General features: G+C 41.3%; 1 protein-coding gene across 3 annotated transcripts; it reads right to left on the bottom strand.

Moving 5' to 3' along the window:
* Window positions 1–1056: 1056 nt before the first annotated feature.
* On the bottom strand, window positions 1057–19408 carry LOC112467103 (transcriptional regulator ERG homolog). Of its 3 annotated transcripts, XM_025035573.1 has the most exons (4): window positions 19350–19408; window positions 9149–9208; window positions 6697–6934; window positions 1057–5732 (listed from the first exon to the last, which is right to left on the bottom strand). In XM_025035573.1, exons 3-4 carry the CDS (start codon window positions 6921–6923, stop codon window positions 5396–5398), a joined length of 564 nt encoding a protein of 187 aa, XP_024891341.1. In that variant the 5' UTR covers window positions 6924–6934; window positions 9149–9208; window positions 19350–19408; the 3' UTR covers window positions 1057–5395. The 3 variants fall into 3 exon arrangements, with proteins under 3 accessions (XP_024891341.1, XP_024891339.1, XP_024891340.1); XM_025035571.1 differs by lacking the exon at window positions 9149–9208 and having other exon boundaries at window positions 19350–19404; XM_025035572.1 differs by lacking the exon at window positions 19350–19408 and having other exon boundaries at window positions 9138–9208.
* Between the last annotated feature and the right edge of the window lie 803 nt (window positions 19409–20211).

The raw sequence follows: 20211 nt of genomic DNA, 5'->3' as shown, positions 1-20211 counted from the left end.
GACCGCGACGCGTTGTTCCTGCGCGGAACGATTCGATTAACGAAAAGCAAACGGGTAGTTTATTTTCCGCATTGAGATCCGAGCAAGACGCGCCTCTTAACTTCGATACGATGCAATATTGTATCCGCTCGCGGTGCATCTGGAATCGAATAGCACATCATACGAGGGGGTGATGAGCGGAGGACTGAGGAGAGCACATACGTAAGGAGAGGTGGTGTTGATAGCGCTAACAGCGCCAAAGGAGGGTATAACGCATCAAGGTAGAGTCGATGATGGAGAAATGGGTGTGGGGGTGGCGGCTGCTAGGTAGAGCCGGAGCTCGTGGTGGCGAGTGGCGGTAATGGTGGTGGTAGTGTGCACGAAATATATATCAGGGAGAAAGAGACAGAAAGAGACAGGAGAGAGAGAGTATGCGTGTGTGTGTGTGTTTGCGCGCGCGTGTATGCATGTGGGAGAAAGATAGAGAGTAAAGTGGAGGAAGATGTGGAGGAACGGCGCGGGCGCTGATTGGTAGCAGAATCGATTAGCCAAGCCGAGCTAAACCTCCGGTACCGCGGCATGGTTCGGCGTGGCGACGCCACGAATTTCCCGAATGGGGGTTTCCCGTTGGGGCGGACCCCGCCGAACCCGGAGAACACCCCGGCCCTCTTCGCCATGGCAACCCGACCAATTCGCCAACCGCCGGCAACCGAGACTGACCTACCGTGTGTTCCTCGGCTTATTTTTCTCCTATCTGCCTCCGCGCGTTCCTCTTCCCTCGGTTCTCCTCCTCTTCCTCCTCCATCGCACCACGACCGTTCTTTGTGTCTCCGTGCCGTTCCCTCGTCTCGTTTTTTTTTCTCTCCTGGTTTCGTTTGCTCACACGCGTTTATACATACGTAATGCGCGAGGAGCGGGAGAGAAGAGCTCCATTTTTTTCCCCCTGATTCCTCTTCGATTGTCTTCCATCCGTTTCCCTCTTGCTGTCTCTCTTCCTCCCTATCTCTTCGGTTGTACGTTTTTCGTACGCGATCAAGAAGACGAACACAAACGCATTATAGAGAAATGGGAGCCACATTGATTTTGCCGACGACTGATACAACCCCGTCGGCACGTTTAATTAGAACATGGCGACTTTAATACAAGCGCACGACAACAAGAACAACAACAGCGCTCCCCCCGATTTCCCGGGTGCGATTCCCGCGATTCTCTCGGGTCTATTCCGTTGTATCTTCTCCGATTCCGCTATCATGCTAGCGATGAGAAACCGTGTCCTTCGGTCTTCGACAGGAGGGCGGGGGGGAGAGAGGGGGGATCGCTTATCTATCTAACCTAACGCGTTCTACGCTAGTGCCAGACATCCCTCGTTCATCCACTCATCCATCATTGTCATCGTCGTCATCGTACAGTCATCGTAGTTATTATTCATCTCCATTCTCGAAATCACGCCTGCTCGAGTTCACGCGCACACCTCATACTTTGCACACAAATACGTAATACGCACGCAAACACCTTTACTCCATTCTCTCTTTCTTTTTCTCCTGACACTCATTTTTCGTCGCATCCTCGCGCTAAGACTAAATTCTCTACACGCCTAAGCTACACATGAAAACACCCTATCTACAATGAGCGCCCTTCGCGCTCGCGACCCGTCGGACCGATCCGGAAACCATTTGCTGGATAACGACCGTTTCCCGTCGCGGTGCCGATCGCACGATCGGTCCCACGGGCCGTCCCAGGGGGGGCCGTGCTAATCGTTAAAATTACTCTAGGAATGCTTAGGGCCACTTACGAATAGTATGGTACAGTATACGTCTTAAAGGAGTTACGTTTCTCTCCGACACGAGGTACGCCTGCCTTCCTCCCGGGACGGATTGCCGACACGCGTCGATTAGGAAGTTCCAATAATCGCGAAGAAAAATCATATCTGTTTCATGTTCTTCCGGTTGTCCGTCGGGCGCCTATGCTCTTTAATTCTATGTTCGCGGATTTCAGTGACTTCTAAGCATCGATGTTCAGATTATTGAAAAACAAAAATTAGTGATAAGCAAGCAAGATGCAAGTCTCAGATAAAAGTTTACATATTATCAGTATTTATGGCCAATCTATACTGCAAGTCCTTCCATTTTTTCTTTAATTTTTTTTTGGTTGGAGTAGTCTATTCAAATAATAGACTCTGTACTATTATTCAAATATTAGATTATTTTTAAATTTTTATTTTTTAGTATTTTGATTGTTAATAAAGAAGACAAAAAGTTAAGCACTAAACAATGTATATTTATATGTCATTAAACGTAAAACTGTTATAAAACTATTTCTTTATTAATCGCCAAAACGCGAACTTTTCGAATGATTTTATTTAATTACGATACAACAATTCCACAAACAGATTATTATCGAACCTTTGCTTCGTTCTTGGTACTTATAATAATATAATGTATAATTCAATAACGTCGTTTTATCAGCAGATTTTTAACAGGTTAAATAACAAATCAATCAAATAGTAATTTTTTTCCTTTTTTGAAATCTGTACTGCAACTTTTTCCAACTAGTGTAATCTAATTAATGCTAGACAATGCAAAAAAAGTTCAGTGTTTAATGGACATCTCCGACATTTATATCCTCGTAGCTACTTTTTCCGGAATAGTTGGATTAAAAATTATTATTTATGCGATTCAATACGATGGTCTTTGTTCCGAAGTACGAATCTGTATGCGCTGTCTGATCAGGATCGAATACAGTTTCGGCAATCCGTCCTTCGTCTCGACATGGGTAGAGCGGCCACATATTTCACGCGATTCTAAAAAGGATGGGGGTGAAAGTTCGATTCTGATTTGCGTGTGCCGTCAATTGATATGACTTAAACGTTGTACTTTTTGATTATCGTCTACCTCTCTCGATGTGACGGATGATGAGAATATACGGTTAACGCGGTTTCGTTGTAAAATTACGTTAAAGGAACGAGCGATTCACACTTAAGCAAGCACCGACCATATGCTGACGAATAGTTGTACAAATATTATGCGTTCGATGATAGTTTCTCGCACGCCCATCGCTCGATTTGTTCCTATGTAGCGTCTCTACCCATTTCTTCACGTAACAAATAAGTTAAAAGAGTTTATGATACACGCGTATTAGCTTTGGCCTAAATCGAACATGAGTACATTCTGCGGAACGAAGTACCGCGATACCTCGTTTGAAATTGTGTTATCGTCATTATCGAGCGAAACACGATGACAGGTTTTGCGTTTTAATGTACACACGCCCGATTTAATCCAAAATTGTAAACGCCGACGATGCTCGGTGGAATTTTGTCGGCTTCTGATTTCGCGTACGAGTTCACGTTCCCTTGGACCAGACGATTTCGCATGTTCAATTTACCGTCATGCGATTATTATATGCTTTGCTCTTAGGCTAATATCTTCGCAAATGATATCGATGCGCATTTCGATAAAAAGAAAATTAAAACATTAAATGCATGACTAGATAAGATGGCAAACGACGTCGAAGAATGGAAAATGAATATTAGAGAAACAACGTTTATATATGTAACAAGTTTTAAATTACATGTTTTGTCACTTAACATACTACCTGCAAACCATAAGAAAGCTAAGTTTTCTTTGGTATAGATATTTGGCGAAGAATTTTTGAGGCTGACGTTTATCTTAAACGCAGGCTCTGTCGAATTGATAAGATTCTTCCAAGGATGCGCGTTTTTTTCGTTACGGCAACACGATAACGGTAAACAGATTCATGCGAATTTTCTCACGGACGCACACCCTGTACTAACGTAATGCATTATACTGTATGTACAACGTTCTTACAATAATCTTTTTTTTCTTTTCTGAGCGCATCCCGTCGGCCGCGAATCAGAGTCCGTAGTGTAATAATAATTACGTAGGGTCGCCTCTCTGTACACAGGCGGCGCAAAAATGATCACTGATTGCGACGCGTTGTTTAGGTATTGCACCGAAAAAAATTGCGACGGTGCCTTGTTCAGGTTTATTTATTGCACACTTTGTTCGAACGACCGTGTCGCATAATTTCGATGTTTAATCTGTCCAGACGTGTCTTGTGATTATATTAATTACGTTCCTCACGTAAATATGCATGTCTCATTGTTTTAATTACTTAACAAATAAATGCGAAGAAAGCGCGGCATTATGTGAATATTATGTTAAAATTGAAAAGGCTGCTACTTGGATAAATATTTAGAAAAATCTTTTTCTTCATTAAATTTTTCCATCTGTTCTATAACTTTAATGATCACAAAGTTGTTTAAAGTTTTTTTAATAAAAATAATACGCGTTTTTTAAATGAATTCTATATGCGCCGTTGAACGGATGTCCTGTGTCTGTTGCTTGTCGTTACTACTCACGTGATTGTCGTCCGTTACTACTTACGTTCGATCGTAAAGCTATGTGACTACTTGCGACCCGACAGTGACCTACAATTGTACGTAACTACTCGTTAGGGTTGGTCAGTGTAAATGTCTGTACTTCCTTTAAATTCAATAGAAATATATCTGCGAGTGCAACACTTGAATTTTTAATAATCCAGATGCATATTAAAAAATATACGCATACATGGCCTTGGCATTTAAGTTGGTCGACGAAAATTTAGTTAGAATGCAACCCACTCATTTAAATTAATGTTATCTCTTTTTCAAAGTTTCTCCTACACGTTATAAACATCTCATGTTTCCATGTTTAGAAGCACTCTTGAAACTCTTCAATTGAAATGCGTTACCGGTAGAGATGTCAGTTGAAAGTTCTTTCAACTCAATAAATGTTTGTATCACTTTGAGACAATACGCGCCATTGTTTCTTCCTTCTGCAAATATTTTTCAACAATTTCATAAATTCTTCAGCTTTAAATTTATAAGAAATTCGATATTGAGTCTCTGTTTTTAAAAATATTACTCGATATTTTTGACGCACAGTCAAGAGATAGTCTATTAAATGACCAATTACTGAGTGTTATCGAACGCTATCAAAACGAGATATATATTAAATGTAACAGACAACATATTGGTTGCATATTTAATTATGCTTCTCCAAGTGTAGGAGAAAAAGACGCTACAAAACTTAATCGCTTCCTCTGCTACTCTCATTCATTTGGAGTTAGAAATGTGACGGTTGCTTTGAAATCCGTTATACGAATGGATAATGTTGCAAACAAGTACGCGGTATGGACAGATTCGTGCAAGTACCTGAAACAACGTGCCTTCCGAGCCTGCGGGGGGGCGGGATAAGGGGCCGAGTGGTGCGCAATTTACGATTTCATGATGCCGCCGACGGCGGTGGTGACGGCGACGGCAACGGCAACGGCGACGGTGGCGAATGCGACTCCGTACTTTTTCAGTAGAAACGTTTCAACGCGGCGTACCCAGGGCACCCCAGTGCTCGGCGGCGGGTCATGCGTAATGTGGGTAGGTGCCGAGATGAGGTGGCACGTGTCCGGAGGCCGTGTGATGGCCGGCATACAAGTTGGCGCCCGGGCTCGTCGACCAGTAGCTCGACGCCGATTGGAATAGGCCGCCGGGAACGGAAACCGAGACCGACGCCGCCGGCGGTGGCATCAGGTTCAGCTTGGCGTGGCCGTAACCGGACATGAACAACTCGCTCTGGTATTTGTACGCCGCCGGATCGGCCGCCGCCGGCTGCGTCGCGGCTGCCAGCCCTTGAAAATCGAACTTGTACGCGTACCTCTTGCCGTGCACCTTCGTCATGATGTTCTTGTCGTAGTAGTACCTGCGAACAAACCGGGCGCACTATTCAGATTTTATGTTGGGCTTTATGATGGGTTCACATTTTCAGGGGCTAATATTCATGTGAGTTTTTCTCCCAAAAAATTTGTCGGCAAATATATATCTAAGTTTCGAGGACTGTTTGGCATTTCTAAATCTTAACTTTTTCTTCTTTATTAACTTACCGATAGATTCATTTTGACATATATGATTGTTTTGCCATAAAACATGTAAAACTGAGACATCGGAACTCTCTGTGTCTATTATACGGTAATTTAAATATTTATTGTTCGTCAAATAAGATTTATTTGTCGTTTTTAAGCTTCAAATTTTTATGATTTTAACTTTAATAAAATTATTTAAAATAATTACGATAATAAACTATGTACAAATTATAAGTGATTCAAAAAGACAATTTATTATTTGGTTGCTGTTCTTGAAATCACGTAAATATCACATATGTGTTATTTTTGAATCGTGTATATGTGATGGTTTCTTAAATATTTTGCTCTATACTTCGCGGTTAAAAAATATTGAATTCTAAACTCAACGTCTTCAATTCCGACATTGAAAATGAGCTTGCTTGTCCGAGAATTCTTATATGATGGGTGAAGGGATGTCAAAAAGAGCAATCGCGTAATATAATCAGTGGATCTGATGGAAAAATAATAGCCGCGTCTAGCATCGGTCTGACTGTCGATGATTGAAATTTCTCCCTCGTCCGCCACCACTCCCTGAGTCCCGACGACACCGACACATGCACACGTGCGCGCGAGGAAACGCGGAACATCCGAACGTTCATGTGCCGAACGAATTTACTTTCACCCCGAAACTTCGTCAAAACATAAATGATGGTCCGTTAATGGCTTTTCCATTTGACGTTAGCGAAAAACGCGCCGCTGCTATCGCGAACGCGGGACGCTGCGAATCGACGTGGCGACGGAGCTCGCGCCCGTTCTGAAACTCACCTCAAAGCCCTCGACAATTTGTCGTAATTCATATTAGGCTTGGACTTTCTCTCGCCCCATCGTCTCGCCACCTCGTCGGGATCGGTCAACTTGAATTCGCCATTGGTTCCTTCCCACGTGATGCACGCGGCGTTACTTGAGTCCGACAGAAGCTCGAGTAGAAACTGCCAAAGCTGTATCTGTCCGGAACCAGAGCTCGCGAGCCGACTGCTCGTCGCCCCGAACATTTGGTAGGGATCTGTGCGGGCCACAACAAATTCAGTACTTCACAAGTCTCATATTTAATTAATTAAACAAATCAGAGACTTATCTTCGCTAATAAATATTTAATAAAAAATGATTTTTACTCTCGACCCAACTGGCCACATTTATTAATTGTAACAATCACGACGTTTCGAACATTGGTTGTGGCCCTTTTCAAATTAAGTGTGAAAATCTAACAATAAGTCATAAAATAAAATTCATAATGTAACATTTCGCAAATACCCCAAAATAATGACGTGTGGCAGGCACAACGTCGTGATTATTACAATTAATAAATGTAACCAGTTGAGTCGAGTAAAAATTATTTTTTATATTTAATTATTACATTGCTTATGTAACATATATAGGAGATATTTTACTCTCAACACGGGTTCAAATTTTTTACCAGCACAAACATCGTTGAGATTGCTTCTCAAGATGCTATATTGCTAGTTTGTTAATTATTCATAAGAGCATTAAGCAAAATGTTTGCGTGATCTATACCAATAAACGTAAACTCCGTTTTCACACTGTGAATGAGCGCGAACGATGAAATTTTTCGCAGTTTCACGTAGGATATACCTATCCATTACACGGTTGTTTTTCAAGAGCTCCCGTATCACCCTTTAAAAGCTTTACAATGCGTCATCACCGACGCTCGCCGCCGCTCAGACATGAAGGGCCCTACAGCCATACAAAAGAACATAATCGCAACCCCACAATAGAATAGAATTCATTTGGATCATAATAATTTCAATTTGAGAAACTGCCGCCGAAGTGGCTTAAAGGGCGACGCGAATGTCTTGTAAGCTTTTCGGAGCTTTAAACGAGCGATTCGATATATCGATTTTTATTGTCGCAGTATTTTGCAACATGAAAAAGAGCGCAACAGCTTGGAAACTACAAAAGACAGTTTTTTTTCTCAAAACTTAGCTATACGGTTAGGATTTTAATTTCTGAAATGTTGAGTAGACACAAGTATAATACAAGTATTTATAAAAATAATATTTTTAGAACTATATATATATAATCTTTTACTTCATTTAAAAAAAAGGAATGTACAGAAAAGGATTTATGAGCTTATGAACAGTAATTGTAAATCAAGACTTGAAAATTGAGATTGTGATTTAACAATGGGCCTAATTAATATGTGTGAGGGTATACTTCGCAATTTATCGTAAAGAAAAAATGTCACAGACTTTCTAACGAGGAGGCTAAACGTCCTGATTTAATGATTTGGACGGTCTGAAAGAGCGAAGGAGAGCCCTGGCACGAGAACTCCAAGACGAACCCCATAAAAATACAAGTCGAGCGATTATGAGAGGGGGACAGACGCGGATGATGGGGACGGATTCGGAATTGCCGGACCTCAAAGGTCGTTTCGCCCGATGAATCCGCTGAATGCGTGCCGGAGTGATCGCCTTTCGATCGAACGGTAATTCACTTACAAGTTAATAATGGGAAGGGGCGCGGTACACCCATTTATCTGCCGGGAACGAGGGAACTGACGGGAGAAATACTGGGATGCGACTACGCCCAAGGATTCGACGCTCTTTTCTCATCGCGATTCGAAACTCCGAGGAATCGATGACGCGCGAAGTAACGGTGACCTTGTTTGATTATCGCGTAGATAAGACCCCTTTTCAGGTGAAAAGAGACCTTGTACTCCCAGTCCTATATTTAAGCGATTTTGAATGATCTATTTAATTTGTAATTCAGAACAAGACTCCGATACATAATTCATCATAATTTAGAAAACATATGCAGAGAATAAGGATTATATGCGCAACTGAAAAAAATGTCTTATTGTTGTGGAAAAAATGGCAAGGTATATATAATAGTATAACAATTATATATATACGCAGTTTGATATGTAAAATTGTAAATAAAAATTTGTGCAAAGTTCTGTTTTAAATTGTATGGATATTGGACCCGAGATAGGTTTTACACTATCAGCTGCAGTGAAATGAGATCTCTTTGGGATAACTAAATTAAAAATTTCATGCCTTCGAAACTTGTCAAACTTTAGTCCGATCTCAGAGACCGGTATTTTTATATTGATGACTTTTTATCAACAGATATTTTCGCAAGTAGATATTTCAATTAAATTAATTCGCTGGGAATACCTCGGACTAAAATTCATTTTAGATTGGGTGAAGTATGAGGAAAGAACGCTTTAACTTCTCAAAAATATCTACCTACTACATACCAGGCTGCCTGAGATGGCTGTGCGTGTCCAGTGCTGTCTTTGATAAGCTGCTTCCATAGCCTGAAACAGGATGTTTCGCATCCATGCATTACTCCCCATCGAAAATTTATAGGAGGAAATATATCTAGAACGTTAACGAGTAATTTTTTTCTTAAGAAATGGAGGAAGACCAGGATTTTCAAGTGGAATAGTGAAATACGGACGGCGCGATTTATTCGAATTTCTGCCTGAGCCGTAGTTTCCATCGTCACAGACGTGTAATTATCGTCGAAGGAGATGCCGGATAATTTCCGAGCACTTTCATGTAGCCTCGATGTCGCTCGTGGTGGATCGGGGATACTTCGATCGCGGGCGAGACGGCGCGCGGGAAAGTCATCGGTCCGAAGATGAAAAAGCGCAAACTCGGTCGAGCGTTAGAATCCGTTAGAGAGGATTTCCGTGTAGGCAAACACACGGGGCTGAGTGTGCTACGTGTACGTTTCTCTCCCCGTTCGTTTTCGTCGCCGTGTCATCCTCGTCGTAGTGTAGGCCTCCTCTCTTCGTCTTATCGCACAAATTCCCTTTTCGTACGAGCGTTTTTCGTCCGATAGCCGGGCGGTCACGTTCACGCACGGACGTGTGCAATCTGTTTAAGGGCACAATGCCCCTTAATTTCGGCTCGTTACACGCTCGCAGGCGATAGCCTGCGAAGGTCAGTCGCGATTGGCTCTACGTTATTTGAAAACCGGTAGAATTTGCGATTGTTTCTAAATTGGTTCGAAGACCGTCACGCCATTAACACGCCATCAATGCACATTTTATTTATATATTTCCAATTTTTACACTCCTGCATTTGCGGTTCAATAATCTTTAAGTTGTAGGCTTGAAAATCGTGCAGTCTTTTAAAAATGTTTTATTAACTGTTTGTGCGATACTTTTTATAAACGCAGTATATTATATTATACGTGTTATAACTTTTATCCAAGTGATAAAGAGTTGATAATTAGTCTCAAAAATTTTATTAGCTAATAATGTAACGTCGGCTTTTACATTCTTAAATTTTTCAGCTAAACATCCGTTTTTATTTAAAGATCGAATAGACATCATGAACTAACAATAAGTGCAGAAAACTGTAAGAAACATTCGTTCTCGTTTATGTACTCGCCAATATGTGTCGATTTGCGAAGATCAATGCGAACGATGTTTCCCCCATGACGATAACATTTTCGACAACGGTTTCTATGATAGAGCGACGTCGCGTCGGAATGTAGCGAGCCCCATGGGGCAGATGCTGCCTTTAAATAGCAGTCGGTGTTCGCTGTGTTAAACAATCTGATTTCGCCTCTGATTGGGAAGCGGGTACGTCCTTGGACGAGGGTTCCGGCCAGCCGGGGACGGCGTTCCCGGGTCTGTACGGGTCGTAGGGTCCGCCGCAATCAGTGTAGCCGCGGGGCTTCGAGCCGTCGTCGCGCGCGTTCGTTTCTCCAACGCAAACTCCGACACCGCGATCGAGATTCCATCGGCAGCATGTACAGCGGGTGTCACTGACGATGGCTCCATCGGATTTACGACACTGATTATAGGCAGTGTGAATTATGTTGAATTACCTAAACCCGCTTAGCCGTTATCGTTTTCGAGTATTATAACACGGCTATTCTTATTAGTATGAAAAAAAAGTTTTTCGTGTATAGTTCTTATTTATGGATTTTTAGATAAATTTGGAGTCAATTTTTCTCGACGAAAACATTGAAATATCAAAATTCATAACTTGCGAATGCATATTGCAAGCAATAAGATACTGAGAGTGTAAATAGATTCTTATAAACGGCCATTGTTTACTAAAAAATTTCACGTTAACTCCATATCTATATTTATTCGAGGATTATTTATTGAAATATTTAATGACAGATATGGAAAGCTTTACAACAAATAATAATCCTCTTTTTTCAGTATTTTTGCTAAAATAATTTCAATTATGGACTTTTCCATACTCTATACTTGCTTTTTTAAACAGTCCCTTGTATCCCTTCTTAATAAATGTGTCATCGAGAATTAGCAAAAAGTAATCTACGCGAAAATGTTGTTAAGCATTGTTTTTACAGATCGATCTTGCGTATTGTATCGTGATTCGTTTCGCGTCACTTCGAATCGACGAACGTGCACCCATTGTCGCGAGTATATCTGCGCATTCACGAGCAATTACACGGGGCGGGGTAATCCCGTTAGGCGGCATACAGCCTCCTCGAGGGAGGATCAAAGAACTCGTCGTCATTCCGTGCTGCTGAACTCTTTGGTAACCTCGGACGCGTACAATGCCGCTTTCGGTGTCGCGACGCCGAAAAGAAGGGAGAATCCCGGCGCGACTTTGGAGAAACTTTGGGCGCGTTCCAGCAAACACACCGACGCGGTCCAGACGAAATCCTCTCATTTGTTCGGTCATTCTTATCGTATCCAGATATCGTTCCGCCACGCTAATTTTGAGATGTCGCTAACCGAAAACTATCGGGATCGCGTCCAAATTGCATGGATATTTTAGAAGTATGTTTTACGAGGGTGGAATACAGAATACCTAAATAAAACATTTCACGGGATTACTTTAAAGCTTTGTTAATGTTTGTTTCGGTGCTTTGAAAATAAAGTAACTGACGCCATTTTTATTATTGTAATTGACAAAAGAACGTATTAGCTCAAGTCAAAAACATGGAGAGAGCTCTTGATATTAAATTCTGATCCTTCAAATTAACTACAAACTATGATTAATATATAATTAGTTTGAGTTTTATCTGTAATTTTATTATGTGTATACATATAGTGAATAATAATGGAATTGTGCACCATGCGATACTTTATCAAACAATTAAAACATGTACTTTGGAAAATTCTAAAATTTGCGTTAGAAGTATCTCCATCCGCTCGTTCACGCTCGACGATCAATTCATCGTCAGACTGTGGCCTAGATCCATAAATCTTTAGTCATATAGTCTTAAGTGGTACTGATTCATACGCAGTCCTTTGCACAGATCTATTTCAAACATAAATCACGTTGCCATGCGGTGTGTAATAATGAGTAAGCGAGCGTAACACGTCGAGGCTTGAGCGTAGCGAGTTGCTCGTATGAACTGTAAGATAGGAGAGTACTCTACACCTGCATACAAAGGTAAAGCTCCTGCATGCGGGTACGAAGTTCAGGCGAGCATTATTTTTCGCATCGTTCCCGCCAACGGCAACGTTCCGCCAAGCTCGTCGGAAATGTGCCGTGGAACGCGAATATTTTCCTCGCGTAGCTCAGCGAGGAGCAGTTTATAGCGAGATCGCGTGTCTCACTTTCTTGTACATGTGTGAAAAGCCGAAAAGAGATTTTCATAAACCGAGCAAAATCGAAAATAGATAGGAGGTATTGAAAACAGAAGAAAGATTTTCGGAAAATATTTAGAGAGTTCTTTTGTTAATTTTAATTTTATATATTACAGCGATTAAACGTTGTAGAGTTTTATACAAGTTCAAGAGTTTTATATAAGTGAAAGAAATAACGAAAGACTCGATAATGAAATTAAAATAATGTGGAGTTAATAAAGGGCATTTTTATGTAAGTCTTATCGCATTACCGATTGCGAATTAAGAATGCTGAAAATAAATTACGTCGTTATATCATAATTATTTATTCGTGACACATATGACACACAAAAATATCTGAAGTAGGTACTCCGTATCGACTAACTGTCCAGTAAATTGCCTTCTAAAAAGCGGAAGTCGCAGTTGTTAAATGAGGCTTTCTCAAGAAGTTAGACGTGCGGGCGATTCGTGCCCCGTGATGGAGGTAACATGTTTTTGTTCGTCAGATAAGGGCAGGCGTAGCAAAAGTTATTTGTAAGAGCGAGCTGCGTAGCGCGGAAAGAAAATTAATCGTTTCCTAATTATCGCATAGCGTGAATATAGCGCCGGCTCGGTAAAAGGAAAAAAGATTCTTGTCTTTGACTTGAGTTCCCTCGCACGATACGAGCGACCCGCAAGTATTGTTTATCATATTTTTCACGTATCCACGCGAGCTCCTTGCGCAATCTCTCAACAGGAATTCTTTCTCTCTTATCGCATTCCTTTGAAAAGAAGTGTGTTTATTTATAAGAAAAGAAAACGTAAAAAAGAGAAAAGATTATTAAATTTGAGATAAAATAAAGTGCTGGATGTAAAGAAACGTGATGTTGCACAATGAAAAATTTTGCGATCTATTTGCATGTTTGAAACATAAATCCCGAAAAGACTTTCAGTTCGTATCGCTTCTAACTTACAAATCTGTGTTTGTCGATATTATCTTTGTTAAGAAAAGACCTACTCCAAATTGATCAAAGAATTCATAGATAAAATATGGGACTCAATATTATTCTATATATTATTTTTATCCTTAGTGATGATAGCGGAAACCGGAAACTCTATTTTGACAATTTTTCGTTTCTCAGTTATTTTTACGCGGATGTTAATCGACATTTGACTCGACATTGACGGACGGATGTTTCAACTCACGACTTTTCGACGAAATCGGCTACTTTTTGCGCGTGTGGGCGATAGACGTTCGACTGCACACGGTTAAAGTGGAAACGCAATCCCTGCACCCCAACAAGGAATCAGAGATGAATGCGAGCCGATATGGGGGGATAGTCCCGAACGCAGGCAGCCATGCGTGAACGTGTCACGCATAGGCACGTGCCCGTGTATATACTACCGAAAGACATAATGCGAACGGCGACAGCGACTCTGACGACGTGTCCCGCAACCCCTGCAATATGCTACGGACGTTTCTTCCGCGCGATTCCAATTTACCCGGTCTTGTATCGCCAGGGATATAATAGTCCAACCGAGATGGAGCGTACTTCACCCAGTCGCGCCAACGCGTTTTTCCACAACGTGGAAAGGATCACGCGACTCGTAGCAGATTAGCATGCAATCAGATAGCGTTTCAAACTTTGCCATCAAAATTTTTTATCATAAATATAGCACCTATAAAGTTTATGCTCGAACTTTATAAATCAATTTTGTCAATTTTTTACTCGTATATAGTTACATATTTAGTCATTTTCACATTTAACAATCATTTTCATGTTTAATAATTAATTCTTAATTTACTTTAATTTTAATATATCAATGCTTAGGTACGATTGTAATATTGCTTGGCATTTTTATATGTAATTATTAACGGACGAATGTATTGTTTTATAAACGCATATACTTATTGTTACTAAGATATATATCTAACCAATTAATAGTTAATTCGTGTGTCAAAGGATCGAACTACGGTAATCATTATCAGTGTAGAACAAGACTAGTTGTATTTCTAGTTGCATGGAATGTGCACAGAAAAAACGCGCGAATAAATTTTCTTCCAATAATTTTTCATCGAAGTAGCGATGAAATGTGAACCGCATCATCGTCCGATCGATCACCTTTGTTTTCTCCCGAGGGAATGAGAGAGAAAGAAAGAAATAGAGACGACGATGTACCGCTTACCCTTCCTCATTTTTATTGTCGTAAATCTGGCAGCGCGAATGCGCTGGTCACGCGCCGTTTCCCAGTGACTTGTTGCCCACGATCCATGTCCCCCAGAATTTCGTTCCCGCGACCCCGCGGGATCCATGAACGAGCGGAACCCGTGCCAGCAAGATCCGGTCGCCCGCTCTTCTTGGCCGGGGTTCCGGTCGCCCCCTTTCTGGATACGTTAGCATTCGCGCTTCAAACTTTTAGGGATTTCTCACGAATTCGAAATCCATTTTTTTTTCGGACGAACTCTCAACGCTGATCTTATCGATCTTATCCAGTCAATTTTATATACGTTGTTAGTCTATTCCCTGCCTCTTTTTAAATCGCACCAACTAAAATTGCAATAGAGGGAAAATATTTAGTTATTCGCTACTACTGCTAATTATACCGAATTAATAATTATCAGAAATAGTGCATTGTGATATAATCAAAGAGTATAATTGAAGAATGAATTTGAAAGTTCATGCATCTTCAGCTTCACCTTTAGGTTCTACAATGGATATTTTAAGATCATACAATAACTTTTATCGTATACACTTCTGTCGAATTATTCGTTTATTGTACCTGACTTTCCAAGAAAGTTTTCACACGTGTCAAAAATCTGATCTAAAGAGCACCTGAAAGGCGTTGAAAAGATTAGATCGACATCTTTTGAACTTTGGATTATTAGGATATCCTAATTGTGCCTTCTAGCGTCAATCACTTCGTACATATTTTAAGGGAAGTAAACTCAGAATTGGATAATGGGGAGAGGGGGACGGCGAGATAGTTACCTATGGTGTCGAGGATAGTCACGCCATACGCGATCGGGCGCGTGAGCGAATTGCCGAGGCACGCGCCGCTCCGGAGTACGTAATTATCATAGGGAGGTTGCCCTCAGACACATACACACGCGCAGGGGGTCGAGGGGTCGGTCGAGTCGGGTCAGGAAGTCACGCGAGGCGCACTGGGGAGCGGAAGGGCAGCACAGCGTCGACGGAGGTAGGAGGAGAAAGAGAGAGTGCTTTTATTGTTCTACGAGTCGTCTTAAAGTCGCTTTTCCTGGCCAGTGGGCAGACCCGCTGAAACCCCCCGGCTGGTGGTGGTCGATAACGCGACGTGATGTTTCTCGACAGACGCGCCAGCGCGCCTCGACAATTCTCGAATCGACCCGCTGAGGTTTATGTTATTTTCGCGGTGTATATAAGCCGTCGCGCGCAATGGGAGGAGCCGCACTCGTTCAGATTAATCCTTATATGCTTGTGCCGGATCAATTCGACCGAAACGGTTTTCCTGCCGTTTATAAAGGAGAATCCGTGAAAGAGAGAGAATTTACAGTCATATAAATTGAACTTTAAGCTCTCGCTTGGTAGAAAGTTATTCAAATACGTTGTAGCTTACATTTCTTCCGGATAGGAACAATTTAATATTATAATTTCTTATAAAACTTAAGATTTAGTTGTGGAAGAGACTGTGCGTGCAGCTAATCTGTTTTAGTTTTCTCTGTGAAAATAAAAGAAAAATTGTTTGAATCAAATTTTTGTGCATCCGATGTGTGCACTTAAGACCGTCCATAACTTGGATAACACAAATCAAATATAATAATATTTGCGACGTTTGCTGTTTTCCCGATAGTAATAAACCCAAATGAGAAACTTGTCCAAGAGCTATAAAATTCTGGGCTAATAACGCTGATGCCGGCGCCACAGATAATTAAGTTTCAGGCAGTTCACGCGAGAAAGCTTTTTTGACCACTTCGACTTTAGATTAGATCGCGTGGAACGGTACAACGCTTCAGTGCGCATTTTGGTACGGAAAGGTTACATGAGCATGACCTGCTTCGAGACATGGAACAACTTTGGGTTACCAAGCACGCGAGCAACATTAATGGGTATACTCGAATTACCGTTTTACAGATATATATATCTCTAATGTGTTAATTCACGGGTGTCAGTTCATCATTGTCTTTGCATGACGTTACGGAACGTCGCAAATAAGTTGGGAAGTAATTTGCATTAAAACGCGTCGCTTAGACAGCAAGTCGCTAAATTTTTTGGCGTACGTGAGAAAAATTTCTTCGGCATTTTAAAATTTACAAACTTAATGTCTTGGTCTTGTTCAAATGAATTAATCAAGTGAATTATTACACAACGTTATAGCAATCTCGTCGAAATATTATTAACACAAAGGTAGATACAATTCAAGAGATACAAGTTATACACGTACACCTTGCATGACATATAGAATTTAAATCGTTTAAATTAATAATTTAGTTATTAATTAAAAAATTATATCAAAATTTAAAGTTATTTTGATTAAAAAATTATATCATTTAAATGTTTACCGTCATTGCAATTATATAAACGACAAGCACCATCGCGTTTCATGTTGGTATCATTGAAATAACGCTTTTTCAAATATATCTTAATGCACTTTATTTATGCTTGTTATTTATGCACCACGGATTGACATTAAAATCTCTCAACTTCGACTTTTTCTCTAGTTTCCTTTACACGATAATTATCTAATGAAACTCGAAAGTGTGAGCGGTAACCTAAGGTCAGGTTGCTATCCGAGGAGACAAGCTTGTAATTTCAATTTCACGCGGCTCGGAAGACCACAAAGTGCCCTCGGGTCAACACGCGTCACGTCACGTAATTTCATGAATCTCGGCGATGACGACGATGTCGCTCCCTTTCGCGTCGCGGCGCAAAGCGTAAACCGAGTCAAAGGCGACCCCGCGCCTGTCAAGATCAGAGGACGGTGCTGGAGCACGCCATTCGAAAATGCCCCCGAGCCCACACCGTGCTAAAACGACTCGTGTGTGCGTCGTCGCGAGAAATACCTGAAAATTAAACGTCCAGGGCACACGGAGCAATGCGAAGAAGGGACCCAAAATCTTCCTTTCAAGAGGCCTATATCCTCCAAAAAGAATCTAATTCACAGAATCCTATTAATTAGCACAATTCGCGGAGTTTCATTATCGATCATTTACATTTTTCAAGCAATTAACTCGGCCTTCAAAAGTGTGTTTCAGAAATAAGGACCAAAGGGACACAATTTCGTTTGGTCTTGCACAGTGTATTTCGTTCTACCCTCCTATATACAGTTATTATAATGGTATTGGTAAAAGATTTACGGTAAATTGAAGCTAATTTAATGCATAATATGAAGAAATAATAAGTGATGCGAATCATCATTTTTCTTCGTGTATATAGAATAACCATCGATTTTACAAGACAATATCAGGACATTATTATTTATGCAGTATTTTTAATTTAAAATTATAGTGCAAAATCGTCCGGTTAGTTTGTACGTGGTCTGCTATATAATTCGCCATATACTACATTGTATGTACGTTGCGTTAAATTACCCTTAAAGGTCCGGCGCTAAGGTGTGACATGACAGACTGCGCGCGAGTCGTGAATGCAATCCTGAATACAAGGGCAAGGTGACACTGATGGCGCCAACGGGTTTCGCGCGCGTTCAAAGGCGAGACTTTTACGTCCACCCGCGCCACGGAGGTGATCTCGAACAGCGTCGGGACTGTTGTAACCTGGTTGGTGGCGGCCAGAAGCCGTTTATAACAAAGATGCCCGCGGGCAGGTCCCTGTGATCTCCGCGAGATGATTGTGCCAGAGTCGGTGTTGGCGTCCACACAGGGTGGGGCCTGCTCTTCGGCGTTACCACCGTGCGGGCAGGCGTCTCTACACAGCCCCCGGGGCTTGCTCTCTGCCACCCTTCCTCACCCTCCCTCGCCACCCTCTCTGTCGCTCGCTCGCTCTCCGTCGACGACAAAGGGGCCGCGGTTCAACGCGCCACAAAGCACCCGGGACGCCACCTACACCCACACCAACACCCACATTCTCGCATCCTCTACGCGTCTGCACGCACAAAGCTTGCTCGAACAAGCCGGAGCGTCGCGACGCGTGAACTTGTACCCAGCGGCGCCGCGACCCACCCTTTAGGTATACGTAGCGTCTAGCGAACCGAGAACGAGAAAAAAGAAAACCTCCTCTCCAGCCAGAGGGGCTTCTGCGAAGAAGAATGGAGGGCACGCATGGCGAAGGGGGTTGTGGAATTTTAGAAAATCACTCCGGGTGTTTGACATTAATACGACGGAAAATTAATCAAAGAGATACGAGAGAATTAGAGACCAGTCGATTGTTAGTGGTGACTAAAACAGGGCTAGAATAGGGCTACAAAATCATTGCGCTAAAGACTGGGACTCTCTGCAACCTAACGTGACGTTGATGTTTTTGCTTTTATTAATACAAGAAATTATGTATATATCTATGTAAACGCGTTAAGATTTATTATATGTGAGGTGCGCTTGCATAATCCGAAAAAATTTATCTTTGCGACTTGTTTAAAAAAGACGTAAATGCATAAAGGCGCAAAAAGTAATCATTGCTTAATATTAATAATATCAAGGTGTTTTCTGCAATTGCAAATAGCAAGAGGTAACATATTATACTCTCAAGGTTTTACAATCGTATTTCTTAGTGAGTATTCTAACTACTATGATGCTATCTGAATTAAACATGCTACATACATTCTTATTATTTTATATTAAAATATGATTTTATATTTATGTCCTCCACGTAGAGTAATACTAAAAATTTCGTGTAATAAGTGAATACAGTCTTGTCTTTATATATCCTCCTCTTGATATTGCTAAACACCTTTATAAACAGACTCAGGTGACACTCACCCTGACCAGGTGCCGGCGACGTGGCGTGGCTCCAGCCTCCCTTGTAAGAGCTGCCAGCATCTAAAAAAAGAAATATTTTTAAATATAAAAAAAAACATTTCTTCTTATTCGCGGTGCAAAGTTCTCGATTTGCCGCGACGCGTGTTGAAAATCTCTACGGCTTATCGATCCGCGCAGATATTTCGTGATCCGGCCGAATTGCGATTACATTTTTTGAGGTCACGTCGGTAGCGCGGGCGAATATATCCGCAATTACCGGTTAATCGGTTCGAGGAATCACGAGAAGCCGTAAAGTATATCTGATTGAAAGTGCTTCGAGCTATCGTGGCGGCTTCGGCAGGGGAGAAATACGAGTACACGATTCTTCTCCTTCGCGAAATCTTTACGACGCTTTAACGGCTCTGATCGTTCCTACATGAGCGCGGCGCAAGACGCACGCGAGAGAGTCCATCATGAATATGCGTTGCGGATGCATATATCGTCTTTGAAATCGATTCTCGATATGTGGATTTGATAACGATAGACGTAGCTGAGCTATTTGCGTCCAAAGTTGCAGACGTTGAAAAGTTTTTGGCTGTTACGTTAAAATTCTAGCTGCTCGAGTCTTTTATTATATACACATGTCAGAAAAAAGCGAGAAGATGTACAAAATATGTCAATCAGGATCAAATTTCTCTTAGATACTTAGAAATTTGATGTTAAAATTAGATAAACTGTTATTTGTTTTTGTGCTTCTTATGCCCATTTCTACCAATGTAGATTAACTTTAATCTTGGTTTAACTTACTTTCTATTTTTTTCTAACTTTTAGAACTAGGAAAAGATGACAGGTAAGTTAAACCAAGATTAAAATTAACCTGCGT

This window comes from Temnothorax curvispinosus, unplaced genomic scaffold, assembly GCF_003070985.1.
Source record: "Temnothorax curvispinosus isolate PA1 unplaced genomic scaffold, ASM307098v1 QBEX01016896.1, whole genome shotgun sequence".
In the NCBI taxonomy this organism is placed as follows: Eukaryota; Metazoa; Arthropoda; class Insecta; order Hymenoptera; family Formicidae; genus Temnothorax; species Temnothorax curvispinosus.
This window is presented reverse-complemented; position numbering and strand designations above follow the sequence as displayed.